This window comes from Blennius ocellaris (assembly GCF_963422515.1).
Source record: "Blennius ocellaris genome assembly, chromosome: 20".
Lineage (NCBI taxonomy): Eukaryota > Metazoa > Chordata > Actinopteri > Blenniiformes > Blenniidae > Blennius > Blennius ocellaris.
Window position 1 is genome coordinate 23400262 of NC_137669.1, and position 24472 is coordinate 23424733.

Consider the following 24472-nt stretch of genomic DNA (forward strand, 5'->3'; position numbering starts at 1 on the left):
CTCCACCCATCTCCACCCGTCTCCACCCACTGCCTCTCATGTTGTCCGGTCACATCATCCTCATCACATCACAGATTACTTCCTTCTCATTATTGGTTTTTGCAGTGAACAATACTATGAGTGAGTGTTTTTGTGTGACGTCACGAGCGGCTCGAGGAAGCGCCAGTCAGCAGGGTGCCTGCAGTGGAGGTGGTGTTAATTACAATATATACAGTGTTGAAGGAAAACAAAAGGGTTTGGGGGTCGCGGAGCCGGAACGACGGCAGGCGGTGGATAAAAAAAAAGGAGAATAAAAAGTTAGTGCCGCTTCAGGGTTTTTCCCTTTTGTTTGTTGCTATATAAATAAAGTTTAATTGAATTGAACGTGTTATAATGTCGAAACGTGCTGCTTGTAGTCATAACATGTTAATAACATGATACTTGGTCTTACATCGTTTCCTCTTCACGTATTAAGTCTGAAAAAAAAAAAACATTTCTCAACAGGTTGAAAGTTTATTTACAACCTCTGACGAGCACTGGGTGATGGCGCGCTTCACCCACCCGTCCCTCCCGGAGGGGCGGGAACTAAAGTCCGTCCAGGGTCAGACGGGGACTCGAACCCGGTTTCAGCGCGGACGCGCTCATTCGGTGAAACCTGGGTCACCCTGACGGGAGTCAGACCACTGTCACCTGTTTGTTTTAAACGAGTGCGACCGGAGGTCCGCCCACCTTCGCTGTCAGGTTCCATAAATGTAACGCCGCGGCAACTGTGGACGGTAAAGACGTGTTGTGACGGGAACATTTTAACCTGATAATCTGAGGTAAATAAAAACTATTTACATGGTCGGGGAGCATTTACATCGCTGTCCGGTGCACGTTTTCACTGTTGTTCTGGAGTCTGGGATAATCCGGTTGTTCTCGCACCTGCTGTGACATCGATTCTACATTTTAATAGAAAATATTAGTTTTCCTGAAACCAGCTGCCAGTCCACAACTTCCATAATCCGTTAAAAAAAAGTAGGTTTTTAAATTAACGCGTGTGTCGTTTGGACGAAACAATCACGCCGAATTCTTCCCCGTTCCGTAGCGACGTGCCGGGATCAAACTGTCCGGCTGGACGCGGCCTGGGTCGGACGGAAGGTTTGATTTCCTCCTAAATCGCTTGTTCTTGTCGTAGAGTTTTGCTTCGTCATTAATGGACACGGTGTTCCGCTAGCTCGTGCTAACACGAAGGCTAACTGCGTAAAAGCTGCGTGTCGCCCGCGGCTCGCTGTGCGCAGTTTGCGTGATTTGTTTGCGTTTTGTGGCGCGGGAGTCTGCGACATTTCTTTTGGTTAGTTAACGTTTGTTTTTTTGTTTGACTCTGTGCTAGCAGGTAGCCGGAGGCTAGCAGCAACCCTTTTAAAGTTGTCCGGAAGTGACGTGTCAGCAGCTTCCGGTGGGGTCCGGACTGGAATGTAAACAGCTCGCATGTCGATGACAGCGCGGACGACGGACACGCGCCCGGTGTCGGTAAGCGACGTGAGGAGGCGCGTGAACGCACAGGTCGAACCCGGGTGGCAGAGCCCGTCCCGGGTGGCGGGGCTGGGTGTCTCCATAGTCCTCCTGGGTGTCTTCTGGGTGTCTCCATAGTCCTCCTGGGTGTCTCCATCGTCCTCCTGGGTGTCTTCTGGGTGTCTCCATAGTCCTGCTGGGTGTCTCCATAGTCCTCCTGGGTGTCTTCTGGGTGTCTCCATAGTCCTGCTGGGTGTCTTCTGGGTGTCTCCATCGTCCTCCTGGGTGTCTCCATAGTCCTCCTGGGTGTCTTCTGGGTGTCTCCATCGTCCTCCTGGGTGTCTTCTGGGTGTCTCCATAGTCCTGCTGGGTGTCTCCATAGTCCTCCTGGGTGTCTTCTGGGTGTCTCCATAGTCCTGCTGGGTGTCTTCTGGGTGTCTCCATAGTCCTCCTGGGTGTCTTCTGGGTGTCTCCATAGTCCTGCTGGGTGTCTCCATAGTCCTCCTGGGTGTCTTCTGGGTGTCTCCATAGTCCTGCTGGGTGTCTCCATAGTCCTCCTGGGTGTCTTCTGGGTGTCTCCATAGTCCTGCTGGGTGTCTCCATAGTCCTCCTGGGTGTCTTCTGGGTGTCTCCATAGTCCTGCTGGGTGTCTCCATAGTCCTGCTGGGTGTCTTCTGGGTGTCTCCATAGTCCTCCTGGGTGTCTTCTGGGTGTCTCCATAGTCCTGCTGGGTGTCTTGTTGACGTGTTGTCCTCTCATTCGTCCTCAGGTCTGACTGGACGTCCTTGCAGTAGGTTCCCGGAGGACACCATGGTCCCGCTGGGATAGAAGGACGTCTCCGTCTCTTCCTCTTGTCTCCGGCGTCCGGCGGCCATGTTGTTGTGAGGACATTCTGTCATGGACACTCTCGTGTCGTGACTTTGTCTCTTGTTGACTTCGTCCGTTGTCCCGCGAAGCCGCCGCGCCTCCTCCGCCCGTCCACTGGTCGTCCCGTCATGGCGGAGTCCAGTTCGGCGCCGCCCGCCGGGGAGGCTCCGCCCCTCTGCGCCGAGAGCCTCCCCAAACAACTGCTTGTAACCACGGCGACCGGGAGCTCAGACGTCCAGCCCGAGGAGGACCAGGGCGTCAAAGTCCCCCTGGGGGGGGAGGAGCAGCGGGAGGCCACGCCCACTGCAGCCGAGTCCGCCTCCGGTCCGGCCGTCGCCACCACAGAAGAAGAATCTGCGTCGGCTCAGCAGGAGGGAGGAGGTGACGCACAGACGCAGAGTTCCACTTCCTGTTTGGACCCCGTGTTGCCAGAGAGGCCACGCCCACTGACCGCTGTCCTGGGGGGTCCGGGGGGGTCCGGTTGTGCCCCTGCAGGTCTGGACCTGGAGGAGGGACCGCCGCCGCCCCTCCCCCCGCCGCCGCCCAGCGGCGAGCCGGCGGACGGCGTGGAGGACGACACGTCCACGTCCTGTCCTGACAAGGACCGTCCCCCCCCTGCTGGGGGGCCGCAGGAGGGTCAGGGGGCAGGTGAGCTGCTCAGTGTGTGTGTGTGTGTGTGTGTGTGTGTGTGTGTGTGTGTGTGTGTGTGTGTGTGTGCTGGACTAAGTGGGTCAGAGGTCAGAGGTCATGGTGTTTGTCTCCTCTGGTTCAGGCTGCTGCTGCGCCTCCTCTCTCACTGTCTTCCTGTCCACAGGGGGCGCTGCGTCGTCGGCCCCCCCGGCGGCGGCCCCCCCGGACCCGGGGCCCCCCATGCCGGCCTACTACCTGGTGAAGTGGATCACCTGGAAGGAGAAGAAGACCCCCATCGTCACCCAGAGCGAGAACGGACCCTGTCCTCTGCTGGCCATCATGAACACTCTGTTCCTGCGCTGGAAGGTGCACACACACACACACACACACACACACACACACACACACACACACACACACACACACACACACACACACACACACACACACACACACACACTCCTCCACTAGGGGGCGTTGTTATAATGTGTGTGTGTTGCAGGCGAAGCTTCCTGCTCAGACTGAGGTCGTGACGACTGAGGACCTGATGGCTCACCTGGGTACCACTCACCTGAGGTCACATGATCCACGTGGGTGACATCACACTGACATCACTGACAGCTGTGTGTGTGTGTGTGTGTGCGTGTGTGTGTGTGTGTGTAGGGGAGTGTGTTTTGTCTGTTACACCCAGAGAGAAGACTGAAAACATGGAGCTCAACTTCCAGCAGGTAAACACGCGCACACACACACACACATGCACGCACGTGTGCACACACACGTGCACGCGCACACACACACACACGTGTGCACACACACGTGCACGCACACACACAAGCACGCACGTGTGCACACACACACACACACACACGCGCGCGCACACACATGCACGCATGCACGCGTGCACACACACGCGAGAGTGCACACACACTCACGCACACGTGCGCGCACACACACACGCATACGCACGTGCGCGCGCACACACACACACACACACACACGCCTCCCCCTGTGCTCCAGAACATGAGCGACGCCATGTTGGTTCTCCCTAAACTCTCGACGGGTCTCGACGTCAACGTTCGCTTCACCGGCGTGTCGGACTTCGAGTACACGCCTGAATGCATCGTGTTCGACCTGCTGGACATCCCGCTGTACCACGGCTGGCTGGTCGACCCCCAGGTACACACACACACACACACACACAGCCAGGGGGGGGGGGGGGGGACACCTGTGTCTGTGGTCTAATAGGTGTGTGTGTGTTCAGAGTCCGGAGATGGCGGCGGCGGTGGGGAAGCTGAGCTACAACCAGCTGGTGGAGAAAATCATCGACTACAAACATTCTGCAGACAACAGCCGAGTCAGTGAAGGTGAGGCCTGCAGAGGGTGGAGGTGGAGGTGGAGGTGGAGGTGAAGGTGGTGGTGGGGTACTGTCAAGTATTTATGAAGAAATGTACACATTAGTATTTACTTAATGAAGTGTAAAAGAAGTAATATATGTAATATGTACAATTCTATTCTTCTGTTCTAATAAGAGCAGTTGTGTAGAGAACGTTCCTCTGGGAGTCGTAGTATTTCTACTCTGTTGTAACCTGAAGGCAGAACTCCCTCTAGTGGCGGCGGGAGGAAGTGAGTCAGTTGATGAAATGTAAATCAAAAATAAACTAGACGATCTGCATTTCCCGCGGCGAATGCGTGATAGTGTGAATGCTGCTGGCAAACTGTAATGCTACCTGCGGGCCGGTAGACTGTAATGCTTTGTCCTGCCGGCCCGTCTCTGGTCTGGAGTGAGAGTTTAAACTTGTGCAATTTTTTGAAAATGTGCAACTTTCTCAGACATTGACAACTTTTTGAAAAACGTGCTACTTTTTGAAAATGTGCAACTTTTTGAAAATGTGCAACTTTCTCAGACATTGACAACTTTTTGAAAAACGTGCTACTTTTTGAAAATGTGCAACTTTTTGAAAATGTGCAACTTTCTCAGACATTGACAACTTTTTGAAAAACGTGCTACTTTTTGAAAATGTGCAACTTTTTGAAAATGTGCAACTTTCTCAGACATTGACAACTTTTTGAAAAACGTGCTACTTTTTGAAAATGTGCAACTTTTTGAAAATGTGCAACTTTCTCAGACATTGACAACTTTTTGAAAAACGTGCTACTTTTTGAAAATGTGCAACTTTTTGAAAATGTGCAACTTTCTCAGACATTGACAACTTTTTGAAAATCGTGCTACTTTTTGAAAATGTGCAACTTTTTGAAAATGTGCAACTTTCTCAGACATTGAAAACTTTTTGAAAATCGTGCTACTTTTTGAAAATGTGCAACTTTTTGAAAATCGTGACACTTTTTGAAAATTGTGGCTTTTTGAAAATGGCGACTTTTTGAAAATTGTGACACTTTTTGCAACTTGTATAACTTTTAAAAAAAGTGTCAAACAGTTAAAAAAGTGTCAAACAGTTAAAAAGGTGTCATTCACACTAATAAAACATGAAAATCACGATTGAAATTACTTAATTTTTCTGTTTCTCGTCTTTGAGTCGTGATGTTTTCACGTGTGTGTGTGTGTGTGTGTGTGTGTGTGTGTGTGTGTGTGTGTGTGTGTGTGTGTGTGTGTGTGTGTGTGTGTGTGTGTGTGTGTGTGTGTGTGTGCAGGCCTGGTGGCTGAGCAGTTCCTGGAGTCGACGGCGACTCAGCTGTCGTACCACGGCCTGTGTGAAGTGAACACGACGGCGAAGGAAGGAGAAATCTCTGTGTTCTTCAGGAACAACCACTTCAGCACCATGATCAAACACAAGGTACACACACACACACACACACACACACACACGCTCACACTTCCCGCTCGTCGTCGTTGACGTTGTGCCGCGGTGCGTTCAGGGCCACCTGTACCTGCTGGTGACGGACCAGGGCTTCCTGCAGGAGGGGGGTCTGGTGTGGGAGTCCCTCCACAACGTGGAGGGCGACGGGAACTTCTGCGACTCCGACTTCCGGCTGTGCCACGCCCCCCAGAGGGCGCCGCCCAGCTCGCCACCGCCGCTGCTGCCCGGCGCCCAGGAGCAGCAGCAGCGGCAGATCGACCAGGTGAGGCTCCGCCTCCGTGGGGGGAGAGGTGCATTCACTGACCTGTCAATCACTGTCCTGCAGGACTACCTGGTGGCGGTGTCGCTGCAGCAGCAGGGTGGGGGCGGGGCCTCGGGGCCCCTCAGCGACCTGGAGTTGGCCCGGCAGCTGCAGCAGGAGGAGTACCAACAACAACAACAACAACAACAACAACCACAGCCGCAGCAGCAGGGGGCGGGGGCGGGGGCGGGGGCAGCGACTCAGCAGGTAACAACACTTTAAAAAACCTGGAGAAAAACAAAGAGTGAAATGAATCCAATGCTGAAGATCAAAGGCTTGTTGTTGTGGTTCTGCAGGTCAGAGGTCAGGGGTCACAGCCCGGCAGGAGGAGAGACAAAGACTCGGACTGTGTCCTGTTGTAGGATCTTCATCATCGTCTTCATCACTGGTGTGACACTGACCTGCTCACAGAACACACACTAACGCACAACAACACTACGTCTCCGTCTGTTGCCAAACTTCGGTGCTGCGTTTCGACTCAACGGCTCCATGAAGGACGTTTTTCACTCCCAAGCTTCTTCTGGACCTAAACCCTGGTCCTGGTCCTGGTCCAGGTCCTGGCCCCTGGTCCCTGGTCCTAGTCCTGCACTAACAACCTGGTCCCTGGTCGTGGAGTTCTGAGTGTTTCTGATGTCCTTTGGTTAATAAATGTTAATGACTAAATAGACTCTTGTTTGTTTGTGTCCATGTCCTGACCCGGTGCTGCAGTTCCTCTGGGCTCCAGCAGGGGGCGGTGTGACCAGGAGGCCTGGTTCACCACTGGGCTCCAGCAGGGGGCGGTGTGACCAGGAGGCCTGGTTCACCACTGGGCTCCAGCAGGGGGCGGTGTGACCAGGAAGCCTGGTTCACCACTGGGCTCCAGCAGGGGGCGGTGTGACCAGGAAGCCTGGTTCACCACTGGGCTCCAGCAGGGGGCGGTGTGACCAGGAAGCCTGGTTCACCACTGGGCTCCAGCAGGGGGCGGTGTGACCAGGAAGCCTGGTTCACCACTGGGCTCCAGCAGGGGGCGGTGTGACCAGGAGGCCTGGTTCACCACTGGGCTCCAGCAGGGGGCGGTGTGACCAGGAGGCCTGGTTCACCACTGGACTCCAGCAGGGGGCGGTGTGACCAGGAGGCCTGGTTCACCACTGGGCTCCAGCAGGGGGCGGTGTGACCAGGAGGCCTGGTTCACCACTGGGCTCCAGCAGGGGGCGGTGTGACCAGGAGGCCTGGTTCACCACTGGGCTCCAGCAGGGGGCGGTGTGACCAGGAGGCCTGGTTCACCTCTGGGCTCCAGCAGGGGGCGGTGTGACCAGGAGGCCTGGTTCACCACTGGGCTCCAGCAGGGGGCGGTGTGACCAGGAGGCCTGGTTCACCACTGGGCTCCAGCAGGGGGCGGTGTGACCAGGAGGCCTGGTTCACCACTGGGCTCCAGCAGGGGGCGGTGTGACCAGGAGGCCTGGTTCACCTCTGGGCTCCAGCAGGGGGCGGTGTGACCAGGAGGCCTGGTTCACCACTGGGCTCCAGCAGGGGGCGGTGTGACCAGGAGGCCTGGTTCACCACTGGGCTCCAGCAGGGGGCGGTGTGACCAGGAAGCCTGGTCGACCACACAAATTGTCAGCAAATCATTTTTACCTTCAAGAAAGATCCTCAATCAGCACATTTTCATTCAAAAACAAAGTTTTTTTATTGAATTTTTAGTGTCTAAAGTTTGAAAATAAAAAACAGAAGAGACCGAATGAAGGAACAGAGGAGGGATGGAGAGAGAGAGAGAGAGAGAGAGGGAGGGAGGAGCTTCCCTCCAGACTTCAGTCAAAAAAAAGCTTTTAAGTCGAACAGATTCACAGGAAAGAGACATCAAAGACAGGAAGCGGCGTGCGACGCGGTCACACGGCCGTTAAAAGCACTTCGGAGGTCCGAACGCGTCGTCCGTTCCCGTTGCATTGATTCGTTCGTACCGTCGTACGTCTCAAGGCCTCAGAGCTCCGTCGCCGGTTCGCCACGACGCCACGCCGTCTTCGCCATTCCGCTTTTGTCGCGTGGAACTTCAGTCGCTGCCGAGTGGCGAAGTAGCAAAGCTAACGGCTAGCTGCTAGCGAATCTGTGCTTCTCCGTAAACGTTCGGCGCTGAGTTGGCGCCGGCGTGTGACGTTAACAGACTTCAGCTTTATTCCGGCGCGACGCGTCGTTTTTCCCGTCCGACAATTAGCCCGCTAGCTCCCCGGCGACGTGTCGCTAGTTTCTCGCAGACGGCGCGAAAGCAGGTAAAGACTACTTCCTGTCTCGATGCGCAACCGTCTGAGCCAAGTCACTGTCATGCTAACGGCTAACTGCTAACACGAACGATCAAACCACAAAAAAAAAAGTACATTTACAAGCGACAGATAATTAGCAAACTCACAAAGAATCACAACTGCGCAACATATTTGAATAAAGAATTTACAAATGAAAAATAAATGTGGGAAAAACAATTGCACCAATGTGAGAAACAACATCCGTTAGCCATTAGCATGATTTATTAAAGTGGTAAAACACCTTTTAAAGATATTAGTTAAATCCTTCAATGAATAAAGAAAATATTCAGGAGGGAAATTTTCCAAGTCACATTTAAGTTAATTATTCAAAAGTAGCAGTTACCACTTAGCCGTTAGCACTTAGCCGTTAGCGTGATGGGGACTGAGCGAAAAGATCAAGCGGTTCGTTTTAACTCACTTAAAACATTTAGATGTACGAAAAAATACATTTTTAATAGATTACGCAGTAATTTCATTGGAAAACTTTCCAGAGTAACTGCCTTTACACGACAGCAAAATTATTTAGCATTCAGCTAAATACACAATTAGCGTAAGCTACAGAACTTTACAAAGATCTATATACACGTGTGCAAACCAAAGATTACCAATTTCAGGAAAACATCTTTATTATGATCGTTGGCCGTTAGCTGGTAGCCATTAGCGCTATGACGCTAAAATGCTAACTTCCCAGCAAAATATAAATTCGGTTTTTAGTGTAGATATACGAGTGTAGGAAGCCGAAGCGAACATGTCGGTAAGTGCAACCGTAGTTAGCTTGTTTCGAACCGAGCAAAGTCGTAGTTTTGCTCCTCAATAAACACGGTTCTAAAATCCGCCGCGTGTTCGTTTAGCATCAGATGCTGAAATAAAGCCGAAGTCCCGAGAGGATCGTCACCAACGTGATTCTTCAATCATCAGAACATCAAAGTGACGTCACTCTTTTAGTGGGCTGATATCAAACAAACAGAGAAACATTCACTGACCGTCGTCAGGGTTGATAAGTTCTGTCAGCCAATCAGACGACTCGCCTCGTCCCATTGGCTGCTACAACCACAGGAATGTCGCCGGGAGCCAATCCGGGGGGAGGGAATGTGGAGGTTAAGTCAACAAGGAGAGCAGTCACATGACTTCAAAGGTCGCAGCAAGGCGGCCATTTTGACTCAAACTGCAATTACAGACCCTTCCTGTGTGGAGCTGCGTTAGCGGTAGCATTAGCATTAAGAGCTACTCACTGACACACAACCCAGTGTTTTTTCCCCCTGAAATTAATAATCAGACCAGAATTGACAGAAAAATCGTAAATCGCAGAAAGTTTTCGTCAGAAATTGCTAAAATCTGAAACAACTTTGTCCATCACTTTCTCTGAAATTCCAAAAGTTTAGCTTTAGCAATTAGCTCGGATTCAGGGCTGGTCAAAATATTTGGTGACGCCGAAAACGGAAACGTCTTTGTTCTTCATTTTCAATCACTTCCTGTTGTCGTCGCGTCATTTCATTCCAGAGAAAAGCTTCACGTTGTGCTTCGATATTTTTTCATCCGTTCAGCATTTCTGTCCGTCGCCGTGACGACCTGCTGGCGTTCAAACCGTCGACTTGAACCGAGGCAGAAACTCGGTCACAAATCGCACTTTTACTTTTTCCAGTCGAAACGTTGGATCCTCCAAATATCTGAAAATAAACTTTGAATATTTTTCTCGAAGAGTAATCCCATACTGGAGTAATCCCGTACTTTATCGTCAAATTGTCATGCAACTCTTATTTCAACGTTAAAGTTTGAAGACTTTTTTCTCCAAAAAGAAACAAATCTTTTGATAAAATGAGATTCGTATTGTTGAAGTTCTCTTCTGACAACCGAGGGGAAAAACAACAACAAACTTTTGCTTCTTCGCAACTTTTCAGCAGCAAAGAAATGGTAGGTCAAGCTAACGGCTAGCTCCTCGGTGGAGTTCGCTAAAAACAGAGACGTCAGCTTGTTTTCTTTTTCGTTTCTTCACTTAGTGAGTCGGAGGTGAAATTAAATAAATCGACCAGTCGGCAAGTTTCTGTCTCCACAGGGTCGACTCCAGTCCAGTAGGGTCGGGTAGGGTTGGGTAAGGTCGGGTAGGGTTGGGTAAGATCACGTAGAGTTGGGTAAGGTCGGGTCCGGTAGAGTTGGGTAGGGTCTGGTAGAGTTGGGTAGGGTCTGGTAGAGTTGGGTAGGGTCTGGTAGAGTTGGGTAGGGTCTGGTAGAGTTGGGTAAGGTAGGGTCCGGTAGAGTTGGGTAGGGTCCAGAAGAGTTGGGTAAGGTCGGGTAGGGTTGGGTAAGGTAGAGTCCAGTAGAGTTGGGTAGGTTCCAGTAGAGTTGGGTAGGGTCCAGTAGAGTTGGGTAAGGTCCGGTAGAGTTGGGTAGGGTCCAGTAGAGTTGGGTAAGGTAGAGTCCAGTAGAGTTGGGTAGAGTCCAGTAGAGTTGGGTAGGGTCCAGTAGAGTTGGGTAAGGTAGAGTCCAGTAGAGTTGGGTAGAGTCCAGTAGAGTTGGGTAGGGTCCAGTAGAGTTGGGTAGGGTCCAGTAGAGTTGGGTAAGGTAGAGTCCAGTAGAGTTGGGTAGGGTCCGGTAGAGTTGGGTATGGTCCGGTAGAGTTGGGTAGGTTCCGGTAGAGTTGGGTAGGTTCCAGTAGAGTTGGGTAGGGTCTGGTAGAGTTGTGTAGAGTCCGGTAGAGTTGGGTAGGTTCCAGTAGAGTTGGGTAGGGTCCGGTAGAGTTGGGTAGGGTCCGGTAGAGTTGGGTATGGTCCGGTAGAGTTGGGTAGGTTCCGGTAGAGTTGGGTAGGTTCCAGTAGAGTTGGGTAGGGTCTGGTAGAGTTGTGTAGAGTCCGGTAGAGTTGGGTAGGTTCCAGTAGAGTTGGGTAGGGTCCGGTAGAGTTGGGTAGGTTCCAGTAGAGTTGGGTATGGTCCAGTAGAGTTGGGTAGGGTCCAGTAGAGTTGGGTAAGGAGGTAGGGTCAGGAGGTCCTGCTGGCGGTGGGCGTGGTCACATGATGCCGTTGGTGACGTACTGGAAGGAGTCGTAGAGTTTGGTGGTCAAGGACCTCATGGAGCCGTCCACCAGCTGCTCCACCAGCAGCTGCAGCTGCTCCTCCGTCAGCGACATGTGGAAACGCTCCTTCAGCCCCCGGATGGTGCTGGAACCATGGAAACAGGGCAGGTGGGAGCCTGGGGGGGGGGGGGGGGGCAACCATGTTAGTGAGAGAGAGAGAGAGAGAGAGAGAGAGAGAGAGAGAGAGAGACAGAGAGAGAGAGAGAGAGAGAGACAGAGAGAGAGAGAGCCAGAGAGAGAGAGAGAGAGAGACAGAGACAGAGAGAGAGAGAGAGACAGAGACAGAGACAGAGACAGAGAGAGAGAGAGAGAGACAGAGAGAGAGAGAGACAGAGAGAGAGAGAGAGAGAGAGAGAGAGAGACAGAGAGAGAGAGAGAGACAGAGAGAGAGAGAGAGAGAGAGAGAGAGAGACAGAGAGAGAGAGAGAGAGAGAGAGACCTTGTTGCATGATCTCCACGATCTGCAGAACTTTCTCCATGTGTTTTCTCGCCGCGATCAAACCCTGAAGGATCAACATCTTGTAGTAGATGAACATGTCGCCATCCAGACCCCCCATCACCTGCAACACAGGACCCGGCTGTCAGGGACAGGGACAGGGACAGACGGAGAGACAGACAGAGGGACACTCACGTCCACGAACTCGGCGGTGAGTTTGAAGGCGGACGTCTCGAAGCCGAGGTTCCTGGGGGAACTGGACAGGATGAAGCCGAAGTCGATGTGGATGATGTGACCGTCCGCGTCCAGCAGGATGTTCCCGTTGTGCCTGAGAGACGGAGGGACGCACCGTTCTGTCTCCGTGTCTCCGTCCAGCCCGTCCGCCCCCCCCCCCTACCCGTCCGCCCCCCCCCTCACCTGTCTTTGACCTGCAGCAGGTAGCAGATGAGACTGTAGCCGGCGCAGCTCTGGACGAAGTTCCTCTGGGCGCTGAGGAACTCCTCGGTGGTGAAGCTGCCGTGTTCCTGCAGGAAGTAGTCCAGCAGGGCCAGCTGACTCTGCTTCCTTACCTGAGGACAGACCAGAGGGTGAGCGCCTTGCTCTGCCCCTCCCCCACCACCCCGCCGTGTCCCTCACCTCCTCAGGCTCCTCCCCCACCTCCTCAGGCCCCTCCCCCACCTCCTCAGGCTCCTCCCCCACCTCCCCCGGCCCCTCCCACACCTCCCCAGGCCCCTCCCACACCTCACCTGGCCCCTCCCCACCTCACCAGGCCCCTCCCACACCTCCTCAGGCCCCTCCCACACCCCTCAGGCTCCTCCCACACCTCCTCAGGCCCCTCCTCCACCTCACCAGGCCCCTCCCACACCCCTCAGGCTCCTCCCACACCTCCTCAGGCCCCTCCCACACCCCCTCAGGCTCCTCCCACACCTCCTCAGGCCCCTCCTCCACCTCACCAGGCCCCTCCCACACCCCTCAGGCCCCTTCCCCACCTCCCCGGCCCCTCCCCCACCCAGCCGACCCCTCCCACACCTCCTCAGGCTCCCCCCCCACCTCACCAGGCCCCTCCCCCACCCGACCCCTCCCACACCTCCTCAGGCCCCTCCCCCACCTCACCAGGCCCCTCCCTCACCTCCCCCGGCCCCTCCCCCCCAGGATCCTCCTCCAGAACCCACCTGGTGCAGAGAGACGGCGTTGAGGACCGGTTCAATCATGCCACTGTCGGAGGACATGACGAGGATCTCGTAGGGTTTGATCCAAAGAGGAACTCGCTCCTGCTGCCAGATGGACTGAGGACAGACGGGGGGGGGGGGGGACAGAGAGGGGACAGACGGGGGACGTCAGTTTGTCCGCTGGAAACACATCCACTCGCTAGCTTCTCATCAAAGGTGAACCCGTGAGAGCCACTTCCTGTCAGCAGGACGTGTCTCCGTCTGGACCGGCGACACGCCACAAAGGGTATTTGCAAAAACCAGAACAAGATGGCGTCAGCCGGAAACCCCGTGCTTCAGGTAGTTGTGCTGGTCGCCACGACGACGGCCTCAGGCGTGTACCTGCAGCTGGCGGAGGACCTGATAGGCCAGCAGCTCCTGCCTCAGGTCGTCGCCACACTTCACGATGACGGACAGCAGCCTCCAGTTGGGCAGGTGGCCGTAGGGCGACGTCTCCCTGATCCGCCTGGGCACAGAGGCCGGGAGCCGGTCACCACGGCAACAACACAACAGGCAGCCACACACAGGGGGGGCGGAGCCACACCCACCTGACTTTTTCCTCCCAGGGCTCTTTGAGGGCGACGGCCGACGGGTCCTCAGGGTCTCTCCTGAAGGTGGTGGGGGTGTGAGCCAGGTTCTCCGACAGCCGGCGCCTGAAACACCGAGTGACCAGACGTTACCTAGTGACCAGACGTTACCTAGTGACCAGACGTTATCTAGTGACCAGACGCTACCTAGTGACCAGACGTTACCTAGTGACCGGACGCTACCCGGTGACCAGACGTTACCCGGTGACCGGACGTCACCCGGTGACCGGACGTCACCCGGTGACTGGACGTTACCCGGTGACCAGATACTACCCGGTGACCAGACGTCACCCGGTGACCGGACGTCACCCGGTGACTGGACGTTACCCGGTGACCAGACGTCACCCGGTGACCAGACGTCACCCGGTGACCAGATACTACCTGGTGACCAGACGTCACCCGGTGACTGGACGTTACCCGGTGACCAGATACTACCCGGTGACCAGACGTCACCCGGTGACCAGACGTCACCCGGTGACCAGATACTACCTGGTGACCAGACGTCACCCGGTGACCAGACGTCACCCGGTGACCAGATACTACCTGGTGACCAGACGTCACCCGGTGACTGGACGTTACCCGGTGACCAGATACTACCCGGTGACCAGACGTCACCCGGTGACCAGACGTCACCCGGTGACCAGATACTACCTGGTGACCAGACGTTACCCGGTGACCAGACGTCACCCGGTGACCAGATACTACCTGGTGACCAGACGTCACCCGGTGACCAGATGTCACCCGGTGACCAGATACTACCTGGTGACCAGACGTCACCCGGTGACCGGACGTCACCTGGTGACGTCCGGTCACCGGGTGACGTCTGGTCACCAGGTAGTATCTGGTCAGTATCTGGTATCTGGTCACCGGGTGACCAGACGTCACCCGGTGACCAGCGGTGACCAGACCTTACCTGATGTCTCCGGCGGCGATGAAGACGGGCTCCTTGCTGTCCAGGCTGGTGAGGCTGTCCACAGAGAACTGGCTGATGTTGTCGCTGCTGCTCGTCTGAGCCTCAGCCTGAAACACACACCGACCGCCGTTTGTTCCCACGGAGCATCGCCCCCCCTGTGGCCGGGTGAGGACCTGCACCAGGACCTGGACCTGCACCAGGACCAGGACCAGGACCAGGACCTGGACCAGGACCGCCTCCTACCTCCACCTGCAGCTGCCCGATGTCGTCGGTGGCCCAGGCCTCGTCGTCGTTGTCATAGTTGGGGACGGTGGAGAAGCTTCCCGCCCGCTGCTCCGACGTCATGCCCCCGCCCCCGCCCCCGCCGTTAGCGTTGACGTTAGCCGCGGGGCCGCAGTCCAGGTTCTCCGCGGAGCGCGCCGTGTGGATCCTGGTCTCCGGGATCCGGACGGGAACTGGCGACGTCTCGAAACTGTCGCAGTCCAAAACCTCCACGTAGATGATGTAGGGAGCCTGCGGAGCGGCGGCCGCTGGTTACTACCGACGTACTTCTAGAAAGTTCAACTTCTATCTTTTAGCCACTTGCTGATGCTGAAACTCTTTAGCATGTAGCATGTAGCACAACTCCGGTACCTGCTGAGCAGTGAGCCCACTGAGGCATCTCGTTGCCAGTTTCCTCACTGTGTGATGACATTCATGTTCCCGGGCTGCAGAGAGTTAACCCAGGTGTGTGTGTGTGTGTGTGTGCGTTGCCATGGCGACCCCACCTTGTCTTTGGAGTTGAGCACCACCGCCTGGCTGTGAGGGACCCTGCAGACGTGGTGCTGGTGGCCGGTGGTGGGCAGCCACACCCGCGCCGGCAGCTTGTGGTTGAGCAGCGACAGCTCCGAGATCAGCCGCTGCGTCTTCTGCTCTTTGGTGGGCAGCGTCGCCAAACGCTTCCCGATGGCGAGCAGCGACTTCACGAAGTCCCGCTGGGGGCGCAGGCGCTCCGGCTGCACACACACACACACACACACGATGAGAGTTAAGAGGCTGTGAGTTAGCAGGCGGTGTGTTAGCAGGCTACGAGTTAGCAGGCGGTGTGTTAGCAGGCTGCGAGTTAGGAGGCTACGAGTTAGCAGGCTACGAGTTAGCAGGCGGTGTGTTAGCAGGCTACGAGTTAGCAGGCTACGAGTTAGCAGGCGGTGTGTTAGCAGGCTGCGAGTTAGCAGGCGGTGTGTTAGCAGGCTGCGAGTTAGGAGGCTACGAGTTAGCAGGCGGTGTGTTAGCAGGCTACGAGTTAGCAGGCTATGAGTTAGCAGGCTACAAGTTAGCAGGCTACGAGTTAGCAGGCTACAAGTTAGCAGGCTACGAGTTAGCAGGCTACGAGTTAGCAGGCGGTGTGTTAGCAGGCTGCGAGTTAGGAGGCTACGAGTTAGCAGGCGGTGTGCTAGCAGGCTACGAGTTAACAGGCTACGAGTTAGCAGGCGGTGTGTTAGCAGGCTACGAGTTAGCAGGCTACGAGTTAGCAGGCTACGAGTTAGCAGGCGGTGTGTTAGCAGGCTGCGAGTTAGCAGGCGGTGTGTTAGCAGGCTGCGCGTTAGGAGGCTACGAGTTAGCAGGCGGTGTGTTAGCAGGCTACGAGTTAGCAGGCTATGAGTTAGCAGGCTACAAGTTAGCAGGCTACGAGTTAGCAGGCTACAAGTTAGCAGGCTACGAGTTAGCAGGCTACGAGTTAGCAGGCGGTGTGTTAGCAGGCTGCGAGTTAGGAGGCTACGAGATAGCAGGCGGTGTGCTAGCAGGCTACGAGTTAACAGGCTACGAGTTAGCAGGCGGTGTGTTAGCAGGCTACGAGTTAGCAGGTGTGTGACGACGAGGCCCCGCCTCACCTCCTCGTGGACCGCCTCCACCTTCGGGTTGCTCCCGGTGCGCCGGAGGCCGCCGCTGCCGCCGCCGCCGGGCCCGCCGCTCGCCGTGGTGGCGTCAGACTTGGACCTCTGGTGCGTCCTCCTGGACGGGGACACGAACTCCCCGGGCTCGTCCAGTGGGGAGCCTTCGGGGGCGTGGCCAGGGCCGGGGGCGTGGCCGGGGGCGGTGCCCGCCGCAGAGGGGGCGGCCTCCACGTTGCTGCTGTGGTGCCGGCGGTGGCAGCGGCGGCGGTGGGACGGCGAGGACAGCGGGGTGTCGGAGACGGAGGCGGGGCGGTGGGCGTCGCCGGGCGTGAGGTCATCGGACAGGATGAGCTTCCTCAGCTTGGCGCCGCGGGAGTGACGCTGCGTGGAGATGTGCATGTCGGAGGAGTAGGCGCCCAGCAGCCACGCCGACAGCAGCGAGAAGGTGATGCTGCCGCGGCAACGGTGGATCTGCAGGACGGACAACACGCTACGAGTTAGCAAGGCTATGAGTTAGCAGGCTATGAGTTAGCAAGGCTACGTGTTAGCAAGGCTACGAGTTAACAAGGCTACGAGTTAACAAGGCTACGAGTTAGCAAGGCTACGAGTTAACAAGGCTACGAGTTAACAAGGCTACGAGTTAGCAGGCTGAGCTTTTCCTCAGTTTTAAAATGAGGTTTTACTGGAGTTGTTTAGTGGATCTTCTAGTCTGGGGTCTTTATGTTGAGATCCAGAGGTAAAGGTCAAAGGTCAAAGGTAAAGATTTAAATATCAAGAAAATAAAGTCCAAAAATACACCTTTTCCTTGTTTTAACTGATTTTCTAACTACTTCCAGTTTGATCTCTGTGACTTTACTTTTTATTGTTTTTCATACACATTATACATTTTAGTATATTGTGACACTGTCAATGTATTTCATGTACCGTTGCCATGACAACCTGGTAAAAAAAGACATCAAAGAGACTAACTAAAGGCATGAAAAGAAATCAATATCAAGACGTTATTTCTGAATCTTGCGTCACATTTTAAAAGTGTCGGCAGCGCGGCTCGCCAGGTCGCCGGCGCGGCGTGTCGTCACTCACCAGGTACGGTCGTATGGCGTCGCCCACCTCCGTGTCCATGTGCACGTACATGTTGAGGAGCTGCGGCAGGTAGAAGTCCACCTCGCCGTCGGGGAAGCTGAAGAGGCGGTTCCCGATGTAGGCCTGCACGCCCGGCTCCTTGGACTTGTACAGGTAGGAGATCGCCATGGAGACGTCGAACAGCTTGGACTCGAAGAGGCGCAGCAGCCACGACTGCTTGGAGGCGGAGGACGGCGACGGCGAGGACAGGCGCCGCCGCTGCGGCGGGCCGCCATCTTGGTTCCCCTCCCCCTCGTCCTCCTCCCGGATGGAGCCGGCGTGTCGCTGAGGCGCGGCGGCGTGCGGCGGCGGCTTGTTATCGAGCAGCTTGACCTTGAGAAGAACCTCCTGACACGCCTTCAGCGCCACCTCGGGGTCGATCACTGCAGGGGGGGGGGGGGGGGGGGGGCAGTCTGAAGACGTGGACCAGCAACCAGCAACTAGCAACCAGCAACTAGCAACCAGCAACTAGCAACTAGCAACGGACCGAGCATCAACACCTGGACCTGCTGCTCTGCCTGTTAGCTACAGACAGAACTGGACAAAACTCCGTCTAGCAGGCTACGATCGGCAAGGCTACGAGTTAGCAGGCTACGAGTTAAGAGGCTGTGAGTTAGCAGGCGGTGTGTTAGCATGCTATGAGTTAGCATGCTACGAGTTAGCAAGGCTACAAGTTAGGAGGCGGTGAGTTAGCAGGCTACGAGTTAAGAGGCTGTGAGTTAGCAGGCGGTGTGTTAGCATGCTATGAGTTAGCATGCTATGAGTTAGCAAGGCTACAAGTTAGGAGGCGGTGAGTTAGCAGGCTACGAGTTAGCAGGCTACGAGTTTGCAAGGCTACGAGTTAGCAGGCTACGAGTTAGCAGGCTATGAGTTAGCAGGCTATGAGTTAGGAGGCTATGAGTTAGGAGGCTATGAGTTAGCAGGCTATGAGTTAGCAAGGCTACAAGTTAGCAGGCTACGAGCTAGGAGGCTATGAGTTAGCAAGGCTACAAGCTAGCAGGCTATGAGTTAGCAGGCTACAAGTTAGCAGGCTGCGCGTTAAGAGGCAGTGAGTTAGCAGGCTGCGAGTTAGCAAGGCTACGAGTTAGTAGGCTACGAATTAGCAGGCTACGAGTTAGCAGCTCAGCAGCCATGTTTCTTTGTTCCAGTGTGGATAATAATGATAACAACAATCCACCTTGGCGTTCTGCCAGTGTTGACGTTTAACCAGAATGTTCTCTGCTGCGTGTGTGTGTGTGGTTTCATTGCTAAATACAAACAACAGCACCGACTAGTGGCCCAACATGAGAGCTACACTGTTTTCACTGGATTTCAGCCAATCAGAGGAGGTTTGACTGGAAAACCTGAACCTGCCTGAGCTCCTCCAGGTTGTTTTAGCGCTTCTGTGAACGACGTGGTTACCTTGGTCGGCTCCCAGGTCGGCTCCCAGGTCGGCTCCCAGGTCGGCTCCCAGGTCCATCTCCATGGCGTCCTCGGAGAGGACGTCCTCGGAGATGACGTCCAGCGGCGGGCTGGGTCCCCGCGGGTCGCCGCCGCCGCCGGACGTGCCGCTGCCGCCGATGCCCTCGCTGGCGCTGCTGCTGGCGATGCTGCCGGTGCTGCCGATGCTCCCGCTGGGGCTGGAGCTGCGGGGGCTGGCGCTGGGGGAGGACGGCTGCTCGCCATGGGGGGGCGGGGGCAGGTGCAGCTGAGGCCGCGGGTGGTGGTGGTGGTGGTGGTGGTGGTGGTGGTGGTGGTTGGGGCAGTCCGAGGAGCTCTCCGAGCAGGAGGAGGAGGAGGAGGAGGAGGAGGAGGAGGCGCTGGAGGGGGAGGAGGGGCAGGAGAAAGTGGTGGGGGAGGAGGAGGCCAGGGGCGGGGCCTGGGCGGAGTGGGCGGGGCTAAAATGCAGCGGCGGCAGAGCCGGGGACAGAGAGACCTCGGTGTCGGCCATGATGGAGAGACCGGCCTGGAGACGAGACGGAGAGACGGAGAGACGGAGACGTTCAGGACGACAACAATCTGATGGAAACGGCGTTTTACACGACGACACTTTATTCACTTCTAGAGGTTTTGTTTCAACGACAAAGTGACTCCGTGGCTCCGGACGTGGAAAGATTCTTTCCCGTCTCTATTTCCTCATGCAGGGACTGACGGAGACTGACGGAGACTGACGGAGGCTGACGGAGGCTGACGGAGCCTCTTACTGATCAAACACTTGTAAACAAACATGGCCGCCCCGTAGCGGTTTGACTCGCCGTCTGTCGTCGTGGTCGTTTACAGTTGAGACCATCGATATAAAACACTAGATGTGGCACGGTGTCGGGATTCGAACCGCCACCCAATCCGTTTAAAAAAAAAGGAGTTTGGTGTTTCCACGGCGGCAGCAGACACACTGACGACGGTGTAGTTCGTCCGCCGGGCCACTGGAGGGCGCTGTGGCTGTTTTATTAGTCAAACCACAGAGAACCAGAGGCTCTAAACGTGAAGAAGATAGAGAGAATGTGACACCATCAGGAGGGTCAACTATAGATATAGACACACTAGAAGCACCGCCATCTTGGATGGGTCTCCCGCTCTGCTCAACATGAAGCTCCAGGATAGAAAATCCACAAAAACATGTGTAGCGCCCTTGCTAGTCCGCGTAGCGACACAAGTAATACCCCATGTTACATCCGAGGAAAACTTTCCCTCCAAATACTTTTCCCACGAGGTTCAGCAGGTATTACTGGTGTGGCTACGTGGACTAGCAAGGGCGCTACACATGTTTTTGGGGATTTTCTATCCTGGGATCTTCATGTTTAGCAGAGCAGAAGACCCATCCAAGATGGCGGCGCAGGAGGCTCGTGGTGTCAACAGGCCGTGTGGCTTCTAGTGTGTCTATATCTACAGTTTATCTATAGCTGAAAACCTTCTGCAGACGAGTGGAAAGAAAGAGCGAAATCCAGCAAGCGGACGAAAAACGCAGAGACGTTTTCTCACCGTCCATCAATTCAACTGCAACAAACTCATTTGAGGAAATCAACACCGAAGCTTCAAAATAAAGGTCCTACTTTCATCTTCTAACGTCAGTGGAGCAGAAAGTTTTGACTGTTTCCAGTGAGACGGAGTGAAGATGATGAGGGGGAGGGGGGGGGGGACTACTGTTACCATGGAGACCTATAGTGTAATAACACACACACACACTACATATATACACACACACACACACACACACACACAAATAATGTGGTAAAAAGGCCTCAGATACAGACGATAGTGCAGAAGAGAAGGAGGTGGAAGAAGAAGTGGATGAAGAGTAGGAAGAGGAAGAAGAGGAAGAGGAGGAAGAGGAGGAAGGGGAGGAGGAGGAGGAAGGGGAGAAGAGGAAGAGGAAGAAGGGGAAGAAGTGGAGGAAGAGGAGGAGGAGGAGGAAGGGGAGAAGAGGAAGAGGAAGAGGAAGAGGAGAAGAGGAAGAGGAAGAGGAGAGGAGGAGGAGGAAGAGGAGGAGGAGGAAGAGGGGGGCGCAGGGCCGCTCCCTCCTGATGAAAACAAACCGGAGGACGGAGGAGGAGAACCGGGTTCCTCCCGTCGCTCCACCCGGACCTTTAACACCGGAACCCGGCTGACTTCCTCCGGCTAACAGCTAACAGCTAACAGCTAACGGCTAACGGCTAACCGAACCGGACCGGACCGGACCGAGCAGCGGACCGAACCCGAACAGGCGGAAACCGGCGACGCAGCGGCTGGAGACGTACCCGGGTCCCGGAGCCGCTTCGGTCCGGGTTTAAAGCGGATCCTGGTCTTGGCCTTGGTCCAGGTCCTGGTCCTGGTCCTGGTCCTGGTCCTGGTCCCGGGCCTCAGGTTCGGTCCATCGGGTCCGGGTCTGTGGCCTCGGATCGGCTCGTGCCTCCTGTAAAGCAGCAGTGACGCAACTTCCATCAAAGGTTCCGCATTTCGAGGAGATCCAACTTCCGCCAAAACTTTCACAATAAATTCTCAAAAGAAATTGTTTACAATATTGAAAAAAAAAAAACGTGTGAAGCATGAATAAAAATTAGGCGGTTTTTTTTAGGCAATTTTTATCCTTCAATTGTTTATTTGTTGTAAAACGTGTCGTCATCAAGACTCTTCTCTGAATAATAAAATGTAAAATGTTCATGTGGCAAAACAGGAAGTGAAAACGTGTGAGAAACAACAACTTTACTTCAAGACAAAAAAAAACTGACGCTCTTCCGGTGTTATTGTGACGTAGGCAGATGTTTGGTCACGTTCCGTTAAAGAAAAGGTTCGTGACACAAAAACAAACAACAAACACGCGAGTTTGTCTCTTGTAAATTTGACTTTTTAACTCTTCGACCTCCGTCAGAGCCTCAATCGTCACCTGGTAGAAATTACATTTATATTATATCATATATGGCATATTGCATGTACATATACATATATGTATACATGTGCAAGTACACTATTACCATTGGTATTATTATAAGTATAATATTACTATTGGTATTATTATTATTATTATTACTGATATATCTATATATTATTGTTATTTTATTGCTACCATATTGTTATTGTTATATTATTGCTACCACTATTAGTAGTACTATACACGAGTATTATACACTATTACACATTGTTATTATCTGTATTATTGTTATTATTATTCTATAATACCTACTTCTAATGGCTCTGCCACTGCACCTTACTATTTATTTATCTTGCTTTTATCTCGTGTTTATTTCTAAGTGCCCATGTTCCCTTCTGTGTTTTACTTTATGTCTTATACCCAGATATTTTTATATTTTACTTTTTTCTATTCTATTGTATTTTATAATATTCGTATGTACCAGATTGCTGCAACAAGACAATTTCCCTTCGGGGATGAATAAAGTAATTATCTATTTCTCTATCTAAAACAAACAGTGGCCGAGAATCAACATGACTCCCGTGAAATCAACAACAACAAGTTGAAGAATGTTGTAAAAGATAAATATATGGAGGTGAAGGAAAGGAGTCGTGGTGAACATCACGTCTTTTATTCCATCAACGTAGGAAAATAGATTCACATTAACGTTCTGGCTTCTGTCCTTCCTCGCTCTTCTGGTTCTCTTCACAACAAACCAACAAACCAACAAACAAACAAACAAACAAAGCTAACAGGGCAAATGAAAGGTGCAGTTCACTGATTTCTACCGTTTCCGCCGCCCGACAAGCTCCAGCAGTAAAGTGCAAAAACAAAGGAACAAACAGCAACAACAACACAAAAAGAAGGACGTGTAGAGAAGCGCCACGCCACAGGGGAACCATGCAGGGAGGGAAGGAACTGTACAGCAGGGACCGTGGCTCCGCCCACCGCCACGGAGTCCCCGCGGCGCTCAGGAGGTTCTGACCCGGCACCGCAACGCCTCGTCATCTGGTCACGTGGGTCCGATCGCCTTCGGCGGCGGAGCCGTCGCCCCGCCGCGTCAACACGCGATCGGCCGCTTCCGAGGTCGTCTCCGACCCGTCTGGACCGAAGGCGACGGAACGACACTGAAAACCACCAGGAACTTTCAAAAAAAAAACAACAACAACAAACAAACAAAAAAAAGGCAGCACCTTCGAATAAATCCCAGACAGGAAGTGACATCAGAGCGCGTTGAGTCTGATCCCTGAGCATCGGCGCCGCTACCCGAATCCCGATCTTTTCATCTTTGATTATCTGACCCGTTTCTGCTTTAGTTTCTTTGAGCAACGCGGCTCCACAGTGAACAACTACCCACCGACGCCGGCCTCCACACCGGGCCGGGCCGGGCCGGGCCGGGCCGGGCCGGACCAAGTCAGACTGGGACGAAGTGAGCCTGGCCAGGCTAAACCGGACCAGACCAAACCAGACGAGGCCAAACTGGGCTGAAAGACGCCGGATCAAGCAGTAGAAAGCACAACAGACACTTTCAGTCCAAAGCGGCCGAGTCGCGTCTCCGACTGTCCGCGAATCCGTCAAACCTCCACCTGGTCCTCGCTGTCCAGGAAGTTCACCTTCAAGAGGTTCACTTCCGATGTGCTTCTTCAAAGTCCAACTGGTCCAACTGGTCGGCCGTGTGACAACCGCCCACTTTGTCCCCATCAGACGTGTCTTCTACCCGCCTCGGGTCTCCATACGGTCCAGTCGGACCCCGCTAGGTCCTGCATCACTTCAGGATTCAACATTTCATATCAACTTCCCAAAAGCAAAGCTTCACATTTAGATGGACTCTGAAATCCCCCACGGAGACTCTGGGTTTGACTCGGCTTCAATGTGAGTCCCGAGACGAGACGAGACCGTCCCAGACTGAAGACCACGTCTCAGAAAACTGCTGCTTCAAAGGAAAGTCGTCTGTTAGAATCCCGAGTCCAGACTCAAGGTCGGGACCACCAATTACCAAAACTGAGACCAATGTTCCAGAAGGAAACCGTCTGGAACCACGGCTGAGACCAAGTACCAACGAGAGCCAAGCTGGAAGGCATCCAGACTCTCAAGTCTACAGAAAACATAAGATTCTGGAGCCGAGAGCAACGGTATAACCGTAGAGCCAACGAACTCCAAATAGAAACCAACTTCAGGACCAAAGTCTCAGTCTAGACCAGCTGGTCCAGAGTCGTGAGCTCAGCTCCTCAAGTCAAGACCTGACGTAGAAACAGAAGAACATCGACTTCACAGTCGATCTCAAGCCATCGGTCCTCGAGAATCCCGTCGTTATCGTCCCACAGAAAATCACCAACAAAACCTGCGTCCAGAACCGGTCCTGGAACTCCCAAGACCCGGGTCATTGATCTGCCCGACCGGTGGAATTAGACGTGGGACTAAAATTCACCTTGACAAACCCAAAGACAGAATCGGTCCCACCCTTTTCCTCTTGACGCTCCTCAACCGACCAGGAGCTGAATCCAGAACCACGAGGTCATTCAAGACCAGACCTGCAAGGTC

At 54.1% G+C, this 24472-nt stretch overlaps 2 protein-coding genes across 9 annotated transcripts; one reads left to right on the plus strand and one right to left on the minus strand.

Moving 5' to 3' along the window:
• The first annotated feature begins 593 nt into the window (after positions 1–593).
• On the plus strand, positions 594–6744 carry mindy1 (MINDY lysine 48 deubiquitinase 1). Of its 8 annotated transcripts, none has more exons than XM_080516020.1 (13): positions 594–800; positions 1067–1119; positions 1352–1491; positions 2243–2988; positions 3155–3336; positions 3473–3530; positions 3634–3698; positions 3988–4146; positions 4232–4334; positions 5620–5762; positions 5845–6048; positions 6112–6294; positions 6384–6744. In XM_080516020.1, the coding sequence occupies exons 4-13, from the start codon at positions 2469–2471 to the stop codon at positions 6447–6449; spliced, it is 1683 nt and encodes a 560-aa protein (XP_080372146.1). In that variant the 5' UTR covers positions 594–800; positions 1067–1119; positions 1352–1491; positions 2243–2468; the 3' UTR covers positions 6450–6744. The 8 variants fall into 8 exon arrangements, with proteins under 8 accessions (XP_080372146.1, XP_080372152.1, XP_080372148.1 ...); XM_080516026.1 differs by lacking the exon at positions 1067–1119 and having other exon boundaries at positions 2243–2721; positions 2836–2988; XM_080516022.1 differs by having other exon boundaries at positions 594–755.
• Positions 6745–11361: 4617 nt separating this feature from the next.
• On the minus strand, positions 11362–21457 carry LOC308144789 (phosphatidylinositol 4-kinase beta-like). The gene is made up of 14 exons (XM_080516007.1): positions 21282–21457; positions 18970–19513; positions 17530–17951; positions 16444–16917; positions 15340–15567; positions 14816–15085; positions 14573–14679; positions 13621–13725; positions 13415–13538; positions 13037–13150; positions 12282–12433; positions 12060–12192; positions 11868–11988; positions 11362–11544 (listed from the first exon to the last, which is right to left on the minus strand). Exons 2-14 carry the CDS (start codon positions 19496–19498, stop codon positions 11363–11365), a joined length of 2961 nt encoding a protein of 986 aa, XP_080372133.1. The 5' UTR covers positions 19499–19513; positions 21282–21457; the 3' UTR covers position 11362.
• Between the last annotated feature and the right edge of the window lie 3015 nt (positions 21458–24472).